We start from the raw sequence: 20,590 nt of genomic DNA, 5'->3' as shown, positions 1-20,590 counted from the left end.
TCATCCGTAAAATGAGCTTCATAGTAAATGTCCAGTGAATGGTTCATTATTATTGATAAAGTTGAATCTCTAGTAGTGTATACTTTCTCCAGTAAACTTAAGCTTATTCTGGTTACTATTTCTCAAACTGACTTAAATATATTTCTGATTTTGGAAAATTTAAGTACTAGCACTGTCTTTCACTAAGACACCTACTCTAGACCATAATACAGGGTAAAAGACATACAACAGAGCACCTAAACTTAGAATTATAGTGTTTGAGCCTTGGACTTTGAAAATTACCTGGTCTGGGGGTTCCTGAACATTGGCTTTTAGACCAGTGCCCTAGTCAGTGAGGAGACAACAGGCCATGAGATTTTTAAAGCTGAGCTTTTTCCATTGAAAGGATTACTTCTTTTTATAAGATATAGCCTTCTAATTTTGTAGAGTTAGACACATTCTGTATTTTCTGAAACGATGGTGATAGTAAATAATTGGTTTTGGTTTTTTTGTCTTTATGTCCCTGCCTGACAAAGAATTGGCAGTTGTGTCACTCTCCTCAACTGTCTTTCTTTGTTTTTAAAACTTTTACTGATCTGTGATATCCTAAAATCTGAATCCAACTTTCTCATCTTACAGATGAAGAAACAGATGAGAGGTTAATAATCTGTTCCAGGTTGTACAGCTCAGCAAGCTGCTGAACCAGGACCAAAATCCTGTATAAATTGCTGCTGCTCTTGTATTTCTGGTCTTCTGATAATTGCTTTCACTATAATATGTTATGAAATTGAAGCAGAAGGTCTAGTAGTTCTTATGTACTAATAACTATTTTTGACTTCCAAGTATAAAGAAATTCCAAAGACATTGTTCTTGTACAGCTAAGTGTTAAAGTCTACTGATTAGCCTGCATTAGGAAAATCTTAAACATGACCAAAGATTTTCATCAACAGAGCAGAATTAGCTGTCTCTGGTTTCAGCTACACAGGCAGCATGCTATCCTATGGCTGAAAAGGAGGTGAGAGATAATAAGGTTAGCATTTGGGAAATGCTAGCCTATGGTGCAGTTGTGAGGGCTGTAGTATTCAGGCTTCTACAGTTAACTTATTTATTCACTGAGAGGTTGTTCTCATTTTTATTCTCTCTCTCTGTCTCTCACATACACACACACTTATACACAAACACAAACACATACACACCGCCTATACACATAGATAAACATTTATGGCAATTGGCCTGCAGCCCATCTAGATGTAAAAGAGAAAAGCCTACAAAGGTGAAGGTTAGGAGGTGCCAGAAGCATTAGCAAGGACATCTGGCCAGTTGTGTTCAAGAGTTTACAGGCACTCTGGGGACTCCTCTTCACTTGGCATAGCTTTGCCTTGGCGGTCCCAGAATACACTTCAAAACAGAAATATTTAGTTGCCTTATCTCCCTTGCCTCGCTCATGGTTGTGAAGCATGCATGGGCCAGAAAAAATGAACGTGAAGAGAGGACAGAATGGAAAGTACTCCCCATCCCTAACATGGAGATGTCAACTCTAGGAGTGCTTTCCCCTGGCTTCCTGTATTTGGTTTCATGTGGCTTCCTTCTTTAATTAAAAACCCTTTGATTTCTCAAATGTCAGGCACACCCAGAATGAACTGTTATGAACAAAAATCCATTCTGAATTGTCTGCTGTCTTTGGAGCATCTGTTCCCTTCTCTTCTTTACTATTGCTGATATTTAAGAGTTGACTGAGTAGCTGTAAGATTTCAAGCTTCAAAAGATTTATCAGTCTTTGAATTCTTTTATTAATCTCACTTATAAGGTATATTTAATACAGAAGAACAGGGTGAGGTGTTTGTTTTTTTTTCCCTACCATGATACAATTTCACATTGTGGTGGCCAGGTGGCTGCACTGTGGTGATTTATTTGACCATTCTGTAAGAAATGGTTTAAAACTACATTGTTGCATACTTTTTTACCAGTATGAAGTACTGGGAAACAGCATTAGTAGAGAACTAACCTATTCACCTGGCTTCTCCTTTAGCAAATGCAGAGGGTAGGTCATGTGCCCCCAAAAAAGGTATAGTTGCAAAATTCTCCCTGTAGCACAAAGATATTCCTGTGGGAAGTATCATTACTGGTTACAGGTTGTTTTTTTTTTTTTTGCCCTGTGCTCATGGTTGTGTTGGCAGTCCACAGGTTTATTAATTTATCATAATAAGTAGTTAAGATGACAGGAGATAGATGTGTAACAAATAGGTAAGATGACAGGAGATAGAGTCTATATTTTCTCACTCAGACGAAAACATGTGTTATAACTATGAGCTAATTTGAAAATTCAGCTCTGTAAACCAATTATTTTGATTAACTTATGTTAAGATTATAAAGGGAAAAAAACACTCAGTAAATGGAAGACTTTACAGACAAAATTCAAGTCTACACCACGTGTGATGGGCCATCTATTTTAGCAGCAGGTTTTGTCTACAGGGACCTTTAACAGCAGCTGTAGAACACTGGAATTGCTGTTGTACTGTCTGCTCCCCTTCTACAGCACTGGACCCATTCTATTTCTCCCCAAACGCATAACTCCTTGAACCTAGTTTTTCTCCCCTTTTCATGATGCCTGACAAAGTTGGATTGTAAGATCACGCTTTGCCAGTAGGTGCTACTTCTAGCACGATTTATCTTCAAAATTCCTTACATGTTAAGTTTTGGATTAAATTATATACAACCCACTCCTGACTTTAGAAAGTGACATAGATAAAAATCAAGTGTGTTGTGATCATTTAAAATGAAGGATAGATAAGTAATCATACACAGTGTGTGTGAAGTGTGTAGGCAGCAACATTGGCTCCTAGATCTCATTTCAACACTAGATCTCATCATTTCAACACATACAGACAGGATACCAATTATATTATCCTATGACCTAGAAAAAGCCTTATCTGATGCATGCTGGGGATGTTCTTAAGGCATTATGCGAGAGAGTATGTGCTAGAGCATGAGAGTATCTTCAACATGGCTGCTGAGGTGCTTTCTTTGCTGGGGAAAGCTGGGAAGAGGCTCATAGGATGGCGACTTCAGGAGTTAACACCTCTCCAGGTGATGAAGTAAATAGGTTTGATTAATCTAGTTAGAGACACACCCAAAGATCAGTCAGAGTTGTGAGACTCTCCTAGGCAAAATAGCTAGGTACAGGTGCAGCATGGTGGTATAGAACATCTGTATGTTCACCCTATGGATTTGTTTTTATTTTGCTTTTTTTTTCAGTTTTCAAATATATTTATTATAATTACTGTATACAGGTTTAAAGTTTGACTGTATAAGCTATTTCATATTGATTGAGTTGGTTTACCAACTTTGAGTCAGATGAGACTTACAAGGGGCAGATGGATATATATTGCACATGATTATTCAGTCTTGCAGACTGAGAGCAAAAGATCCTACTAGCTTAGCTACTCTTGATGCTTTTTATTTTCTTAAAATACTAACATTTAAAAAGTTTTAATATTAAAATATAAAATTAATTATATTGTAGTATAGCTCCTATAAAGTTTGATTTCATTAATCAAATGCAACCTTTTTTAAAAAAAAAACATGTATATGAGCTTTCTCCTATTTAAAATACTTTGGAGATTTTAATAGTGTGTGAAAGAAAATAGGATTTTTAAAAAAGTACTCCACCCCTTTACAAAAGTCTTGCTGAAACAATATGTATGTAGGAATATGATCTTTTAAAGTGTAACAGGTATGCTTATCTGCTTAATCTCTTGGATGTTTTATAATTGTTTTCTGATTTAATGTTAAGTGGATATGGCTTATCCTTTTCAGAAGGCAAATTATCTCTTTATTTGGTATTTAAATTACCTTTAAATAATGTATGATTTGAAAATGTGATTTCTTAATGTAGCACTGACATAGTTAATTATTGATTATCAAATTGATCTTTTTTACATTTTCATAAGGTATTATATCAAGGACAGATGAAGTTAATTTGTCCTTATCACATGTATCAACCTGGTAGATGCATTGATCCTTGCTTGGTTTAGTCTGTTTTCTAAAACTTTTGAGAAAAAGTCTTGGCATTAATTGACTTCAGTTTATTAGTTTTTCTCTTTAATTCTTAAATTGGTGTTGTTTCACATGCTTCTGGGGGAGATGATTTCTTCTTTTAAATTCAGACTTTAATCAATATATAGTGTGTGTTTACTTTGTGTACTAGAGCTTAATATATCACTAATGCTTCTTGTGTTTAACCTAACTATCTCAGAGCGTTTGAAGTAACTGGAATGAAATACTTCACATTAAACTTGACCTCAGAACAACAAAAAATAGAATTGCATCTGATTTCTCACTTAAACTTCTAAGACTTTAGACACCTAAAGGGCTTTTTATCCCTATAAAAATGCCTTAGGCTGTGGGACAGATCAGTGCTAAAGTTGTTACCAGAATTTTTTCATTCACAAAGTTTGTCACTCTCATCCATTTAGATTATGCCAGTGCGATGAAGGTCACAGATAATACAGCTAGAAGCATGGACTTTAAAATCAGATAGACCTGGGTCAGAATCCCTATTTAGCTTTGTTACCTTGGGCAAAGTATCTATCTGAGACTGTTACATCATCAGTTATATCATCAGGGTATTACCTCAAAGGGGTTTCCTGAAGGGTTAAATGAGACAATGTATGTAGAGGACTGAGCACAGTGCCTAGCCTGTAGTCAATGCTCAATAAGTGGTTGTTAACCTGATTCCCACATGGAATGCTAAGCATCAGCAGGAACCATCAGCTATCCCCTGACTGCAGCTGATGGCCTGCCCTTTTCCAGCTGAAATACAAATGCATCAGTTGACTTCAAGGATATACAGCTCAGAGTTCATGTCCTGCTGATGGTGGGACAGCAGTATTCCTTGTCATACATGGCAGGACAGCATACCTTTGTGAAAGGCATCCGTGAAAAAGCACAGAGTACAAATTATGTCTGCCTCCTGCTTTTAAAACACCAGGCTCTTCCCTCTGTGCAACAGGCAGTTTTTCCAGTTTCATATTTTCTATCAAGCAACTAAAAACATGTTCAAATTTAATTACCAGGAATTTGATGAGTATGCCATTTCCTAGAGTGTTGGGATGGACAAATGGTTTTTTAAAGAAAGATGACTAAGTTTGGTTGTCTTCAGGCTATTGCACTTATGTTCATTTTTACTTTACGGTTTTAGAGCAATTCTATGTCCATTCCTATATCAGTCAAAACACTTATCAGACAGCTAACACACAGAGGTACTGTTGTAGGAGGATTCAGCAGCAAACAGTAAACTCTGCCTTGTGGAGCTGATGTTGTAATGGGGACATCAATAATAAACGTGAAAAATAAAGCATATGACACACTAGTGATAAGTGCAAAGGAGGAAAATAAAGCGAGAAAGGAATTGGAGGTCTTGGGGTTCAATTTTAGAGCTGGAGAAGGCCTCACTGAGGTGAGCTTTGAGTAAAGACAAAAAGGAGAGGAGAGAATAGGCTATGCAGGTGTCTCGGAAGAGCACTCCAGGCAGAGAGAATCGCATGTGCAAAGGCCCAGAGACAGGATCATGCTTGGTGTGTTCCCCAAACAGTAAGGAACAAGTGGGACTGTAGCAGAAGGGAGGAGCCAGGGGAAAGTGTGGGAGATGAAGTCGGAAAGGTGAGATGGGGAACAGAGCCCATCTCACAGGTCAGAGTAAGGGCTATTCTTCCAAGTGAGTCAAAGGCAGATTCTTTGACAGATTTTGAGCAGAGGAGTGGCATGATCTAACTTATATTTTAACTGGAACAACTCTGGTGGCTAAGTTTAGAATTTACTAGAAAGGTGGACACAGGGAGATCAGATTGGCTATTGCATTTATCCAGATGAGAGGGGATAGTGGCTTGAAGGTGAAAAGTAATGGAATCTGATCTTTATTTTGTAAGTAGAGTCGATAGGACTTGCTGAGGAATTGGGTGTGGAATGTGTGAGAAAGAGGAGGGAAAGTGAATTTGATTGTAGGTTTTTGGTCAAAGTAATGGGCACTATGGAGACAGGCAGGACTGGGTGGGATAGGTTCGTGGAAGGATGATCAAGGCTCAGTTTTGAACATATGTATTTGAGTGTGAGTATGTAACTGATATCTAATGGATCTGTTGAGGACTCAATTGGATCTACAAACGTGGTATTTAAGGGAGACTTCCAGGCTAAGGGGAGAGATTTGGGGAATTATCACCACATACGTGCTGATTAAAGCGATGAGACTAAATGGTATCACCATGGGAGTGAGGAGAGAGAAAGAAAAGTTTCAAGGACTGAGCACTATAGCATTTAGAGGTCAGGGAGGTGAGGAAGAAGCAGCAAAGAAGACAAGGAATGGCTAGGGAAGTTGGAAGAAAACATGAAGAATGGGGTCTCCTGGAAGCCAAGTGAAGAACTTTCCAGCAGGAAAAGAGGGGTCAGCTGGGTTAAATGCTGGTGTGGGTCAATGGGGATGAGGACTGAGCTTTACATGACCTTGGGATCTGCCAACATGGAAGTCATCAGTGACCTTGATCAGAGCAATTTTGTGGAGTGATAGGGGAAAAGCCCGAGTGTGACGGGTTCATGAAAAGATAGAGATCTGGGTTACAATGCGCAGGCAGCTCTTTTAGGGAGTCCTACAGAGAAGGAGAAGAAACGAGGCTGTAGTTGGAGAAGAAGGTACAAGAGAGGGAATGGTTTTGAAGACGAAATAAACAATAGACTGTGAGGATGCTGTTAGACCAACTCATTCGAGCCAGAAAAATGAATGAGGCTGGAGAGAGGGAAGAATCAGTGGAGTGGCACCACCAGATCTTGTCTAGAAAGGGTGTCATGCACAGTGAAGGGGTCAGCCTTCCCTGGGAGCATCATTAGTCCATCTCTAGTCACAGGAGAGAAAAGAGCACATGGCCACAGATGTGAGTAGATGCGGAGACACTGGTGGGAGTCTGTGGAAGCTCTCTTCAGAATGTTGCGGTTTTCTCAGCCAGATGATAAGCTAGGTCAGCAGCTGAGGATGAGGATGGTGGAGGGATGAGTCTTGGTGATCTGAAGAGACAGAACAAAATGTGACGTGCAGGAGAGCAAGCCTGTGAATGGCCAAGCGCAATGCAATGCGGTTTCTGGGCCACATTGAGGGCCCACTTGAGTGAGGGACCATGGACCTAAAGGGTGATGTTCAGCACAGTCGGATGTTTCTCCAGCCAAATTCAGCTACGTGGGGACAGGTGCTGATTAGGTGGAGAACTGGATTTCACCAGGTTGTGGTTTAGCCAGTAAGTACAACAAAGTAGGAGAGACGATGAGGGTTGAAAGTGTATTCCAGGGACCGAATATTAACCACCCTGTAATTGAAGCTGGATAAGATGTAGGATTCTCCTGGCAGTGCCGTGAAGGAGATAACACAAGCAGTATTCCTGTTTTACATTTGATGCCACTGATACAGAGCTTTTAGGTGAAAGGCCATATATCTTGTTCAAGTCAAACTTAACAGCAGACATTGAGGTTAGAAGCTAGATCTCCTAACTTCATTTAGTTCGCTCACCACCCAGGATATCAGACTTTCTCTTCCTTAGAGAACAATTCATTTCCCCTAGCAGGGTGTTTCATCTTGAGTTGCCAAATCATCACTCTCCCATGTCTCGTGCTGTAGAGGCATTCTAGTAGTGCTGACTAAGAAATAATTCCATTTTCCCATTGACATAGATGATGAAAGAGGAATGGCACTTTATACAGAAAGCTGGAAAGAGTCTGCTACACTAATTGCTGTCTTCAGATACATCCTGCACTTCTACCCCCACCCATTCACTCTCTTGACAGGACTGTCCTCATTTCCCAATTATTGTCCTCTCTTTTTGAAAATATACTCATCCTTCACACCGCACCGACCCCCAATACTCTGTTTTTTGTGCAACCTTTCTGAATGGTTCTACTTCCTAATCTCTTCTTTTCCCCCAAACTTGATGCAGTCTCACCCTTCTTTTGAATAGCTTTAGCATTTTGTTCTTGCTTCTCTGATGAGATTTACCATCTTCTACCTTATATACCTGTGGACTCATTTCCCTGCCCCCCACCATACTTATGAACCCATGTGTACCTGCACATGTGCATATAAAGGATTGAGAGCAGCTGTTACTTATTTTTGTTCTAAATGCTCAAAACTTACACATAGTAGGTGTTCAAATCTTTTTTTGAAACAAATTTGTCAATAGACTAAGTGTAACCCTGGAAAATCTTTGACGAGGAAGGATTTTTAGATGACAGGCAAAAGTGGGCAGAGGCTGGCTGGGGACTTGAAAAAGCACCAGACTTGGGGACAGGCCTTGGTTACAATCTGCACTGTCACTAATTCACTGCTCTTTGAGATGAAGGATCAGACAATACCAGTGGCTCAAATATTCAGCTGAAATGGAGATTCCAGGCAGTCCCTTCATGGACTGTCACAGCCTCCCCCACCAAAGCAACTCTGCTTTTGGCTTTTATCTGTACTTGTGTTTTCATGCCCATATAAGGTTTTATTCAGATGAATGACCCACGCCCTTCTCAGCACCATCAGAGAGAATTAGAGAAGCCTCTGGACTGGATCTCTCTTTACCTGAATATTCTTAGAGTCTTGCATACTCTGTGTGTGTGCACCTCTGTAGTATGAGGAATCAGAGGATGTTTCCCTACCTACAAGGCTTAAGGCAAATATGTATAAAAGATTAAGTGTATATAACAACATGAATGTCCAAAAAACATTCAGTGCAGTTTAAATCCAACTAGATGATAAGCCCTTCAAAAGCTGTCTTCTACTTACTTTTATGTATCTTCAGACCCCATTCTGACAATGTCTCAAGCGAAGGTGAGGTGGTACTCCACCCTTGGGACATTTTTTCAATCTGACGACTTTTGTTTGTCTTCTAGTATGGTCCCTGAGAATTTACGTATTGAAATAAATATTATTTTATTTTGAATTAGTTTCCTTTTGGTATTTCTTTATATTAGCAGTAAGGAATTATTTCCAAAACTGTGTGCATAGGTAGACTGTCATCTGTGATTGTCCTTTAAGGTTTACAAAAGAGCATTATAAGGTATTTGTTATAAGAAAGAGATGTTGGGTTTGATAGGGTTGAGAACTACTGGTCTGTGCTCTATACTTAGGTGCTTAGAGGTTTAAAAATGATGGTATAATCAAGGATCAGCATGAGTGGTAGACATTTCAAGTGATGTGGGAAATTAGAAAAAGGAAAGATTGTTGTGGATTTGGATAGTCATGAAATGTCTGATGGAGGAGAGGATTGTTAGAGGGGATCTTGCATATTGAGGATTAGGTACTATGATGAAAACTGACATACCTTATCTTGAAAAAAATGAATGACAAAATTTGTTAGACCGAGAAAGCAATTTCTAGGTATAATAAATCATAAAATTTAAAGTCAGAAGGACTCCAGGAAATCACCTAGGTCAGAAATTCTTAGTTTAGGGGTAGAACACCTTTGGTGTTCAGGGATGGGTTCCAGGGAGCTCACAAATCCCCTGAATGTGTGTGTACCATTTTACATAGCTATCTGAGGGGAGCTGGGTTCATAGTTCTCATTGGATTCGCAAAGGGGCCCACCAGCTCTAGGACGTTAAGGGCTACTGATCTTGTCAGATCTTAAGCTCAGACAGATGGTTTTGCTCAAGGTTACATAGCCAGTTAGTGACAGAGATAGGGTCTGAAACCCAGGTCTTTTCATATGTAATTTCTTACTCATTTCACCACACTCAATTGAAGGACATGAACAAAAACCAGAGGCGGGATTAAGCTACCATTTCATAATCAGTGTAAAAACAAACAACTATCTTGGGGTCAGTAGTCTGTCAATTTCCACAAGAGTTGCAGAAGGATGGACTCCAATTTGTCTCCTCAAAGTGAACTAATAATTTAATTTTTATAGTTGAAATATACTGCCACTCAACAAAATACCTTTTGCAGCTGAAGGCAGGCTCCCTAAGAGAGGTTATTATCCTTGAGGCTGTTTCTGCAGCTCCTTTCCAATTGGCACTGCTTTTCTGACTCGTGGTAGCCTCCAGTTTCCTTCCAAATCAAATCAGAATGACTCTGCCTGATTTGTCAGATCCTGTACTGCCATAGCCCGTTCAGCCACTGAGTGGTCTGTGCCCCAGTCAGGCAAGTGTCCTTACTACTGACACTCTCTACTCTCTCAAAGTCTTCTCATTCCTACCTCTGTATCTTTCTTCATGTGGTTCCCTAGCCTGGAATGACCTCCATTCTTTCTCCTTTGTTTCCAGATCCCTGGCATAAGGTCCAGCTTAAGTCTAATCTCCACAAAGCCTCCCCTAGTTACTGTTGACCATTTTGCACTTGCTCCGAACTCATACCACATTTCTTGCTTGCACTGCACACCACAGCACTTATGTATTTCCGCAGGCTTTTCACCAGGAAGGCTTCAGTGGTCACCTTGGGAGTGGGGTTCCAGAAGTCCAGGGTGGGACTCTGGGCACCCGCCAGTCCCTGCTCCAGCCAGAGCAATTCTACTTTAGTGTTTATATATGGCAGGTCTACACAAATGTTTATTTGAAGAAATGGTTTAGCTGCTCCTCTCTCCTGCAAAAAAGTTTGAAAAACACTGGATCTACCTTGTGTGCTGACGGCCTCACAAGCGTTAACTCATAACGGGCAAGGGCCAAGACTTACACTACTCGGGACTTAGTACTACTCCTCCCAGGCAACTAGTGCAATTTTGAGCACAAAGGGGACACATAGGAAATGATTTTCTGATTGTGTTGCTCCAATTTGGGGGATAGTGAATAACATTACTGGGGAATTTACCTTAATGAAGAGCTCAGAATAATATTTCTGGGTTGATCTTTGAGAAATAAACCTAAATTGGTGGAATTTTTTCCCTCTTTTGGATACAAAACCAAATCCTATTTAAAGCTGTCTGGTTTACATACACATATTTAAGAGAAACCTCATAATTGGCATTCTCTACTCTCCCAAAGTTTAGGCAAACTTAAATATCATATGCATGCACTCATATAAGCATTATAGTGTTACTTGACTGACTTCTAGAACAATGTGCAGATTACCAGTATACTTAAAAACCTACAAAAATTAAATTCAGGAGTTTATGGCAATAATAATTTAAATGGAAAATGCCAGTCTTTCAAACCAGTTATTTCCGCTTTCTTGTATCAAATCAATTATATAAACTAATAAAGACCTGAGTATTTAAATCAATGGTGCTATCAACTTGTTAATACTCTCTTGTTTTGTTTTTGTTTTGTTTTTTTTTTCCTGCTCTCTGCCTGGTTCATTGTCTTCACCTGCAGGTGTACTTTATTGTCGGCTTCCAAAGATTACTAACTCTTATCTTTATCATTAAAATTGAACTGCCTTGACTATTCTGCTACTCTTACTGCTGCTTCCATTATTGCCTTCTTCAGCAAAATCAGGCTTTCCGAAGCCAAAGAATAACAAGAAATAAAACACCATTTTAGAAGCCTTGCCACTATGAAACTTAAGCAGAATGTGCTCACCATTATTTTGCTGCCTATCCACTTGTTAATAACAATATACAGTGCCCTTATATTTATTCCATGGTATTTTCTTACCAATGCCAAGAAGAAAAACGCTATGGCAAAGAGAATAAAAGCTAAGCCCACTTCAGACAAACCTGGAAGTCCATACCGCTCTGTCACTCACTTCGACTCGCTAGCTGTCATAGACATCCCTGGAGCAGACACCCTGGATAAATTATTTGATCATGCCGTAGCCAAGTTTGGGAAGAAGGACAGCCTTGGGACCAGGGAAATCCTAAGTGAAGAAAATGAAATGCAGCCAAATGGAAAGGTTTTTAAGAAGGTAAAGCATTTTTGTACTTTCTATTTTTTTAAAAGGGGAAGGTACATTTTACTTTATGATAAATCAAGTGCATTTAAAACAGGCTGACATTCCATTACAGTGCTGTATAAGTAATTCTCAGAAGATGCTCAGAGCTTCCATGTCTTCATTTCAGGGCATTTTTAGAGTTCTACACTTTGAATAGTATTTTAATGGCTTGTTTGAATACATATACTAATGTTACAGAATGTCTCACTTTAACAGTTAATTCTTGGAAATTATAAATGGATGAGCTATCTTGATGTGAACCGCAGAGTGAATAACTTTGGTAGTGGACTCACTGCATTGGGACTAAAACCAAAGAGCACTATTGCCATTTTCTGCGAGACCAGGGCTGAATGGATGATTGCAGCACAGACCTGCTTTAAGAACAACTTTCCTCGTAAGTGTTTTTGGAGGGGGAGAGAGCGGGTTTTGCTTATGTGTGAAATTGTCCTGACATCCTCTTGTTTTCAAAGCAAGTGTTCTTTAGCTGTTTTTCTGCATAAATTACATCCACAAAACAGGATGTAATATAGTTAAAAGATATCTGATAGCTCCTGTTAAAGACAGTAACTTCTAAGAGCTAATATGGGAATTGCCAGCTTAATGGATAGACTTTAGAATTTTACTTTTCAATTGGAAATGAATTATACCTGAAATATTTGGGGCTTAGAGGTAGTTTTTAAGGAGTGACACACAAAATAATGATTAAAACAAACAAAATCATCGCTTAGGATGATTCTAGTTTATTGCTTCACCTCGAGATCTCTTATTTGACTTATTCCATTTTACATGTGAAATAAACATGTAACAACTTGAACTGGCATTAGTTATGTTGGACAGAAGGTAAGATTGGGTTTATTTCTGATTCATAAGCATGTGTTTTGGGCATTGTGCAAGAAATTATTTTTAAAAATTAAATGCCCAGAACAATGCCTGACCACATACCAAGCTATCAATTATGTACTGAATGAAATAGAGCGCTGTAGGCCTAGTGTAGGAATCAAGAGTTTGCATTTCAAACAAACAAACATGGATAATATGAAAATGATCCCCAATAGACCCATTCATCCAACTTCTATAATCTACAGCTTAGGAGAAGTGGCCCTTCTTAACCATGTTACTGGTTTGGTTACCAGCCTAGAGCTGAATTTCCAAGTCTAATCTAAATTTAGCAGATGTTCTTTGATTCTGACTGATCCTGGTGTCAGGGCATGTTTTCTTTGTCTGGTAGCTCCTAAAGAGTCAATCTCCTTGGCCCCTCCAGTTAAGGCTTGGAGGTCACCAATCAGCTCGGACATTGGACCCACTGAAAGAGCTTCCTGGAAAGACTGAAGGACTGAGAACATGACTCATGGCTGATCTTCTGACTTGAGACCCTCAAAATTTGAGGATTCTCAAGGACTTATCCATTCTTTGGTGCTATGACCAATGAAAGTGTGTGTCACAGAAGAGCCCTAGCTGGGCTAGCTCTGACCTGAATTAGGGGTTCAGCTGGAACCTACTGGCCTTCAGAATCTTAATTGACTGATTTTTGACCAGTTGTAGCACTTCCAGTATTTCTGGGTTTCTTTATGTTTAGAAAGTGAGCATCCTGAGGATTTTTAAGGAAAATTTGGGAGTTTGAGGCAAGGTTGAAGGATAATGGCAGTGACTGTGAGACCAAATTAGATTATAAAATGTCTTTGCATCTGTGAGTGTATCCATCATTAAAGGTTGACTTAAATAATATATCTAATAAATATTTATCATTTAACTTTTGTGTTTATTTTTTTATATGTAGTTGTGACTTTGTATGCCACACTTGGCAAAGAAGCTGTAGTTCATGGGTTAAATGAATCTGAGGCTACCTATCTGATTACTAGTGTTGAACTTCTGGAAAGTAAACTTAAGGTAAATAAGAAATTTTCTTTTAATTCATAGTAGTGTTTGACAGCATAGGAAAGTGTTCAGTACTTGAGTTTACTGCAGGCTCATATTTAATAATTGAATTTTCTTTCTGCTCAATAGACTGCATTGTTAGATATCACCTGTGTTAAACATATCATTTATGTGGACAATAAGCCTGTCAATAAAGCAGAATACCCTGAAGGATTTGAGATTCACAGCATGCAATCAGTAGAAGAGTTGGGATCCAAGCCAGAAAACTGTAAGTAAAGCAGTTAAAACAAATTTATTAATCCATTCAAGGCTTGTTATTCCAGTAGGTTAGGAAAAGAGGTAATGCAAGTAAAAACTGTAAAGTTCTCTGATTAAAAAAAAAGTTTTGTGTAACTCAATAAAAAAATAACATTTAAAGTCTTAAAAAAAACTATCAAGACCATATATGATTGAGGTTTTCTCTCCCTTTCTCCTCAAAAAGGTAACTGCTGTTTGAAAATGTATGAAATAGTTGAGAGGCAGTTAATAGTTCAGACTTCTGGCAGTTGCTGCCAAACTTTTCTTTTTCACAAAAACCTGCTATAACCTTCTAATCTGGACCTCACATAAGGAAAAGATCTGAGGCCTTCCATTCAGTAAACTTTCTTTTTTTTTTTAATGCATAATGCTAGTGATTTTAATCCTGTTAGTCATGGCTGCACAGCTGTTTGCCATGACAATACCTGAATTTGTTCTACCATTGATGTCATAGCTGGTATTTCATTTAAAACAAGTTAAATGTGTCTTTTAGCAAAATGTCAGTTGGTCATCAGGATAGAGGGTTGAGAAAATGAAATACTCCATTTAGATGTTTTTATTTCTCATGTTTAATGAGAAGATCGCAATACTCTACTAGATGAGGAACCTAAGTCTTTCATAACAAGCAGTAAGTATGCCTGCCCTTTGCCATGGAGAAAGCTATTATCTTTATTGTACTGAACAGCGACAGCGAGCATGCTTGCCCTTTGCCAGAGACACTTTCTCTGTCTTCCAAGGCCGTTCACTGTGCAAGCATCCTTGGAAAGATAGTCCGGAACAAAGTCAGTGGCTCTGCTCACAAGATGTGCAGAAACTCAAGAGACCCATGGAGAACTGTCTCTCAACACCAGGTTGACCCTGCAAGATTGGGGTAAACTTGGCTGGGAAGTCCTGATCTTTAGGGATCTGTTGCCAATACTGCTGATTCACCAAAAGATTCGCCTAGAAACTATGGGGTATATTTATCCTCATAATTTTGTGTGAGCAATAACATGATAGACCACATATCCCATCTAGTTCCACTCATCTCTCTGGTTAATAAGACACATTTTTTGTGATACTTTACCTGAGTAGACAGTTGTTATGATGATGGCAAGAAGTGAAGTATCACATTGTATACTTAGCCTGAGAAGAGCATAACATATTTACTGCTGCTGCTTCCATTAGTCATCAGAAGAAGGGTGCAGTTCCTTTGTGCTTGTTTTATAAAGTACAACGGTAGCTATCTTTAAGGAGCATTAGCATTATCCAATTTAAGTATAACTTTATCTTTGGTTATTTCAGTGGTAAATCACACTGTTTGAAATTGTTATTTTAACTTGTATATAAAAATTAATTCATTTTACAAACTGATTTTTTTAAGTTTACTTCGTAGAGCAGTTTTAGTTTCACAGCAAAAGTGAGGGGAAGGTATAGAGATTTCCCATATACCTCCTGCCCCTACAATGCACAGCCTCCCCTGTTACCAACATTCCCCATCAGAGTGGTCTGTTTGTTATAATTGATGACCCTACATTGACATGTCATTATCACTGCAAATCCATAGTTTACATTAGGGATCCTTCTTGGTGTTGTACATCCTGTGGGTCTGGACAAATGTATAATGGCATATATTATCATTATAGTATCATACAGAATATGAATCATACAGAATATAAACTGATTTTTTTAAAATCCAATAACCTTATCAAACTTTTTACTTTATTCTGATAACATAGTTGTGGATTCTTGGCATTTTGGTGTGTTCTGGAAAGGAAAGGATGTTACTAGGTTAGCATGATACACTATCTTGAAAGTGAAGGCCCCAATGTGCTGTTTAAAACTTAGCATGTTAGAATTTTAGAGCTGATGTCACCTTAAAGGTCAAATGAAAAACAACAACAACAACAAAGGAACACAAGGAAGCTTAGGGAGTTGATAGGTATGTCTATTCCCCTGATTGTGGTAGTGGTATCACGGATGTTTGTCTATGTTCAATCATCAAATTGTACACATTAATATATTAAGTTCTTTATATATCAATTATAACTCAGTAAAGCTATTTTTTTTAAAAGAAAGTAAGAACAATTTAGATACACATTATCTCTTGTAAGTAGCAAAGCAGCACTGTTGTTCATCCAACCCAGATTAGATAAATTAACAGCTAGAAGCAAATTTATGTCACATTAAAATTTAAAATATTGATATATACAGGGTTTGTTTAGAGTGTGCATGTAGGCACTTAATAAATGGGAAATTGCAATTTTACCCAACTTTTTGTTTAGTACTGTGGAATGACAAAAAATGTCTGTCTTGTAATAGTAATTCTCTTTATGAATAGGCTGGAAGGCACTTTCAGGGAACATTGACAGTTTTTCTAATGCTTTTTCCCTGTGACTATTCTAACTTTATTTATTGAAATGTAATTTGTTACCTGTTTAAACTAAAAATTTTAAGCTTGTATGTTATGTCTTTTTAACTTTAGTTTTCCAGCAATTCACTTTTATTGTATTTTACAAATGCATCCATCCATAAATTATTAGAGGGAAAAAGGTCCTCTTTGAAAAGCATAACTCTAGCACATAGGTTGACAAATTACAGCCTGCATCTATTTGTCTAAGTAAAGGTGGATTGGAACACAGCCACATGCGTTTGTTTAACAACTGTCTATGGTTCCTTTCACTCTACAACAGCAGAGATGGGTAGTTTTGGCAGAGACCATATGGCCCTTAAAGTCTCAAATATTTTACTATCTGGTCCTTTGCAAAAGAAAGCCTGCTGATCCTTGCTCAAGATGGCTGACTCTAATCTGTTGGGAAGACCTCTTTATTTCCCTCCCCCAATCATTCAGTAGGCAGATACAGCACTGGGGCTCAGGACCCTTAAGATGATTCCGCGTTCCTACCTGAGGACAGAGGGCTAGAAGAAATGAAGTTTGGTACTGTTTAGATATTACCTTTGGTAGGGAACGAAGGGCATGTAAACCCCTCCATACAGTCTCTGTCTCTTGGTGTCCTAAAGTTCCTGTCTGATTTGGATGATCAGTATGATCTGACCCTGATAGGGGAAGGAGCTCTAAATCTGGAAGACCCAAATGAACCCCCAAGCCAGACACACATAGCAAGTATTCTAACTATAGGTGTGTGGGGGGATGGTATGTATGTCTGTAGCAGAGAAACGATCTTCTATAATTTTTATCTAAATGCACTTCCAATACAAAAAATGATTTCCTGCATAAATTTCAAGAAGCAACAATCAAAAGCATAGAAAAGATAGGTTTGGTTTGCTGTCCTTTGGATTTTACCTGGTACTTGGAATCTAATCTTAAAAAATAACATGTTAAACGTATCAGGAGTGTATGTGAGTGTCACCTGTGGAGCTTTTTATACATCCCAGACATACAGAATCAGAATTTTCAGGACTAGGGTCCAAAGATAATATTTTGTTTAAGTTCACAGGTGATTCTCATGCTCACTAGTGGTCAAAAACCATAATCTAGGTCAATCGTCCCATTTTAGAGATGAGAGAACTGAGACCTGAGGAAGTAACACACAATACTCTATCTTTTTGATTCTCCAAAGTCCTAGAAATCTTTCCACAACACTGCCCTGTGAACAATACTGTGGAGAGGAATGAGCAGACAGGGATTAGGCTAAACATCCAGAAAATGGGCCAGATTGAGTTTAGGTTCTCATTGCAGGTAACCAGAATTTGATAACCATTTTCGTGTTGATTATCAATTGAGAGTATTTGTTGTAAATAGTTTCTGATTATGCCAAACTCTAAACAAACTTATCTTCCTTTAGCAATTTAACTTTTAAACTAAGGAAAATGTGCTTTTTCATTCATTTAGTGAGCGTTCCTCCAAATAGACCCACTCCTTCGGACATGGCTATCGTCATGTATACCAGTGGTTCTACTGGCCGACCTAAGGGGGTGATGATGCATCATAGCAATTTGATAGCTGGAATGACAGGCCAATGTGAGAGGATTCCTGGACTGGGGTAAGAGAGAATTAGTCAACTTTCTTCTTAGAAATCAGAGCTCATGTTTAGCATTCTCTAAACTCAATCTGTATTAAAATGATGAGGTTATTGACGTTTCTAATATGCAGTGTCTTTTTAAGAATGGCTAAAATGTTTCTCTCATTTTGTTTTAGACCAAAGGACACATACATTGGCTACCTGCCTTTGGCTCATGTACTAGAATTGACAGCAGAGATATCTTGCTTCACCTATGGCTGTAGGATTGGATATTCTTCTCCACTTACACTCTCTGACCAGGTGACAAGCTTTTCAGTATATTGGCATGATCATACTAAGTCACAGTGTTTGACTGAGAACATACTACTAAAACATGAGATATTTTAATTCAGCTGAAACTTTCACCTTGACTTCAAAAATAGTTCCCATGAACACTATGCAGCTATAGTAAATGACCTTGTAGACTTGTTAGCATTGCTTTATCTACTTATTTTTTGAATTATTTTGAGACTAATAATTACTTTCATCTTATTTTTCTCTATTAGGTTTTATATTTTGGAGAGCTGGGATAAAGAATATAAATACATTGAGCCTTTTTGACATATTATCCATGAACAGCGGTGGGTTCTGGGGGAGATGTGGTGGTTGGACTTTGGCCCATTTTGGCTCTGAGTTTTCTCTAGAGCTGTGCTATCCAATACAGTAGCTACTAGCCCTGTATTGAAATACAGATTAATTAAAATTAGATTAGAAAAATTTAATTTCTCAGTTGTTCTAGCCACGTTTCAAGTTCTCAATAGTTTCATGTGACTAGTGGCTACCATATTGGACAGTGCAGACATTTCCATCATCGTGGAAAGTTCTGTTGGACAGCACTACAGCATGTCCAAAGGCAGCCTTCAGCTTTCTACCCTGAGTCACGGTTCTCCCTTTCTCCCTGTTGTTCATAGCGGGAAGCCCAACAATGGGTCAGGCTAACTCATGTATTTTAACCTCATTTGAAATCACACATTGAGCACCTGCTGTCCACAGTTCTGTTTAATTTCTTCTTTGAAATAGTTGATATAGAAAAGCTTCAACCAGACATTGGTGGAAAAAAGAGCTTCTATGGGGGCTGTGGGGTTCAGGATGTTGAAAGATAGACTGAGTATAGGTAGGAATGACTTGGCTTTCTGTATGGCTTCTGCTACTTCCATCACTGGAAGCCCAGCTGTTAATTTTTCAGAACTCCAGGCAGTGTTGCCTTTTAATTGGGAGTCCCAATGGAGCATGCATTTGCTAAGAAGATGTGCCCTTGGTGCTCACAGTTAGAAATTATAATACTTTTTATTTTTTGGTAGAAATACCATTTTTGGGAAAGATTGGTAAGTTATATAATATTAAGGCAAAAAAATTTAAATAAATTGTGGGGAGATTAAAAGTCCAACCATCATTTTTTGCTTGTTTTGTTTTTTGGATATATAACTTAAAGTGCTTAAATCATAAGTGTACTGCTTGATTAAATGTAATAGGCACATACATATAGACCTCTGGATCATCAACCTCTAGATCAAGAACAAAAAGAACATTTTTAGCAACTCAGAATGTTCCTCCTAGTTATTAGACCCCCACCTCCAAGGATAATCCAACCACTTTTTAAGGGGCTTTTCTAGGAGAAAATGTTCTGTGTTCTTAGCAACTACCTACTTTGTACTTTAAGGAACACAACCTCTTTAAAAGATGGAGAGCTGCTGTGTTTAACCATACCACTCAGCTAAAAGTTCACATTTAAAACCCACTAGAATAGTAATGGAGAGAGTATGTAAACTATCAAGTAAGCTATTAAACAGGACTTAATTCAGCAAGGTCAAAATAGATCTATGAGTAAGACTGGGGTTTGCATTGTAAAACAAAAGTTTTACAAAAACCTGTGATTATGTTTTGATGCATTGTAGTGGGTTTCTCTTATGTTCAGAGATATTTTCCGATGAGATCAAGCGCATTCAGGGTGGCATGGCCATAGACAGGGAGACATTTTCAAAATGTGAAAAATATTTCCATAAGCTTTGAGTAAGACTGTTTTTTTCCTGTTGGGAAAAGTCAGAAGCCGGAGACTAGCGATCCTTGTTTTCACTGCTTTTCTGAAAACAATAGCCTCAGTGTGGTGAAGGGGGGCAGTTGGAGTCTGTTGCTGGTCTGACTTCATTCTTGCTGTCTCTTAGGCCAAGCAGTACATTAGAGGCTTGTTAAGAAAATGTCAGGGGCATTCACACCTACCTTGTTAATGAACTTTATAATAAAATGTCTCAATCTGACTAGGAATCTAAAACCCAGGAACCTCCCTCAGGTAGGAAATCAGAAAAAGGTGAGAGAATAGGCAGACTGTATTAGAAGCCGGCAGATGGTAGTGATATTGTCATAACTAGGGTTACTGTGATTATAAGGCAGGAGCACTGATAGCATTACTAAGACTAATTTACAAAAGCAAGGAAGGGCTCCTTGTGGCTACTGCTACCCTGGAACCATTCCCTATAGCAGAAACTGGTCAGCGGCATGTGGAGGGCAGCTCTGTCTTGAAGGACACCAGAGCCTGCCTTTCTCTCTACAGAGCAGC

At 38.5% G+C, this 20,590-nt stretch overlaps 1 protein-coding gene across 3 annotated transcripts in view; it reads left to right on the top strand.

The window, feature by feature from the left end:
- ACSL4 (acyl-CoA synthetase long chain family member 4) overlaps positions 1-20,590 on the top strand; it is a 71,301-nt gene that overhangs the window by 26,248 nt on the left and 24,463 nt on the right. Inside the window, exons 3-8 of one of the 3 annotated variants that reach the window (XM_031445514.2) lie at positions 11,600-11,836; positions 12,080-12,257; positions 13,641-13,750; positions 13,868-14,006; positions 17,868-18,018; positions 18,174-18,297. In XM_031445514.2, the coding sequence (XP_031301374.1) occupies positions 11,609-11,836; positions 12,080-12,257; positions 13,641-13,750; positions 13,868-14,006; positions 17,868-18,018; positions 18,174-18,297 (930 nt within the window). In that variant the 5' untranslated portion in view covers positions 11,600-11,608. Of the gene's footprint in view, positions 1-11,304; positions 11,837-12,079; positions 12,258-13,640; positions 13,751-13,867; positions 14,007-17,867; positions 18,019-18,173; positions 18,298-20,590 lie in introns of all 3 variants that reach the window. The other 2 variants (XM_031445513.2, XM_031445512.2) reach the window with 2 other exon arrangements.

The sequence above is a fragment of the Camelus dromedarius genome, chromosome X, assembly GCF_036321535.1.
Source record: "Camelus dromedarius isolate mCamDro1 chromosome X, mCamDro1.pat, whole genome shotgun sequence".
Taxonomy (NCBI): domain Eukaryota; kingdom Metazoa; phylum Chordata; class Mammalia; order Artiodactyla; family Camelidae; genus Camelus; species Camelus dromedarius.
The sequence above is the reverse complement of the archived record's forward strand: the minus strand, read 5'-3'. Positions and strand labels throughout refer to the sequence as shown.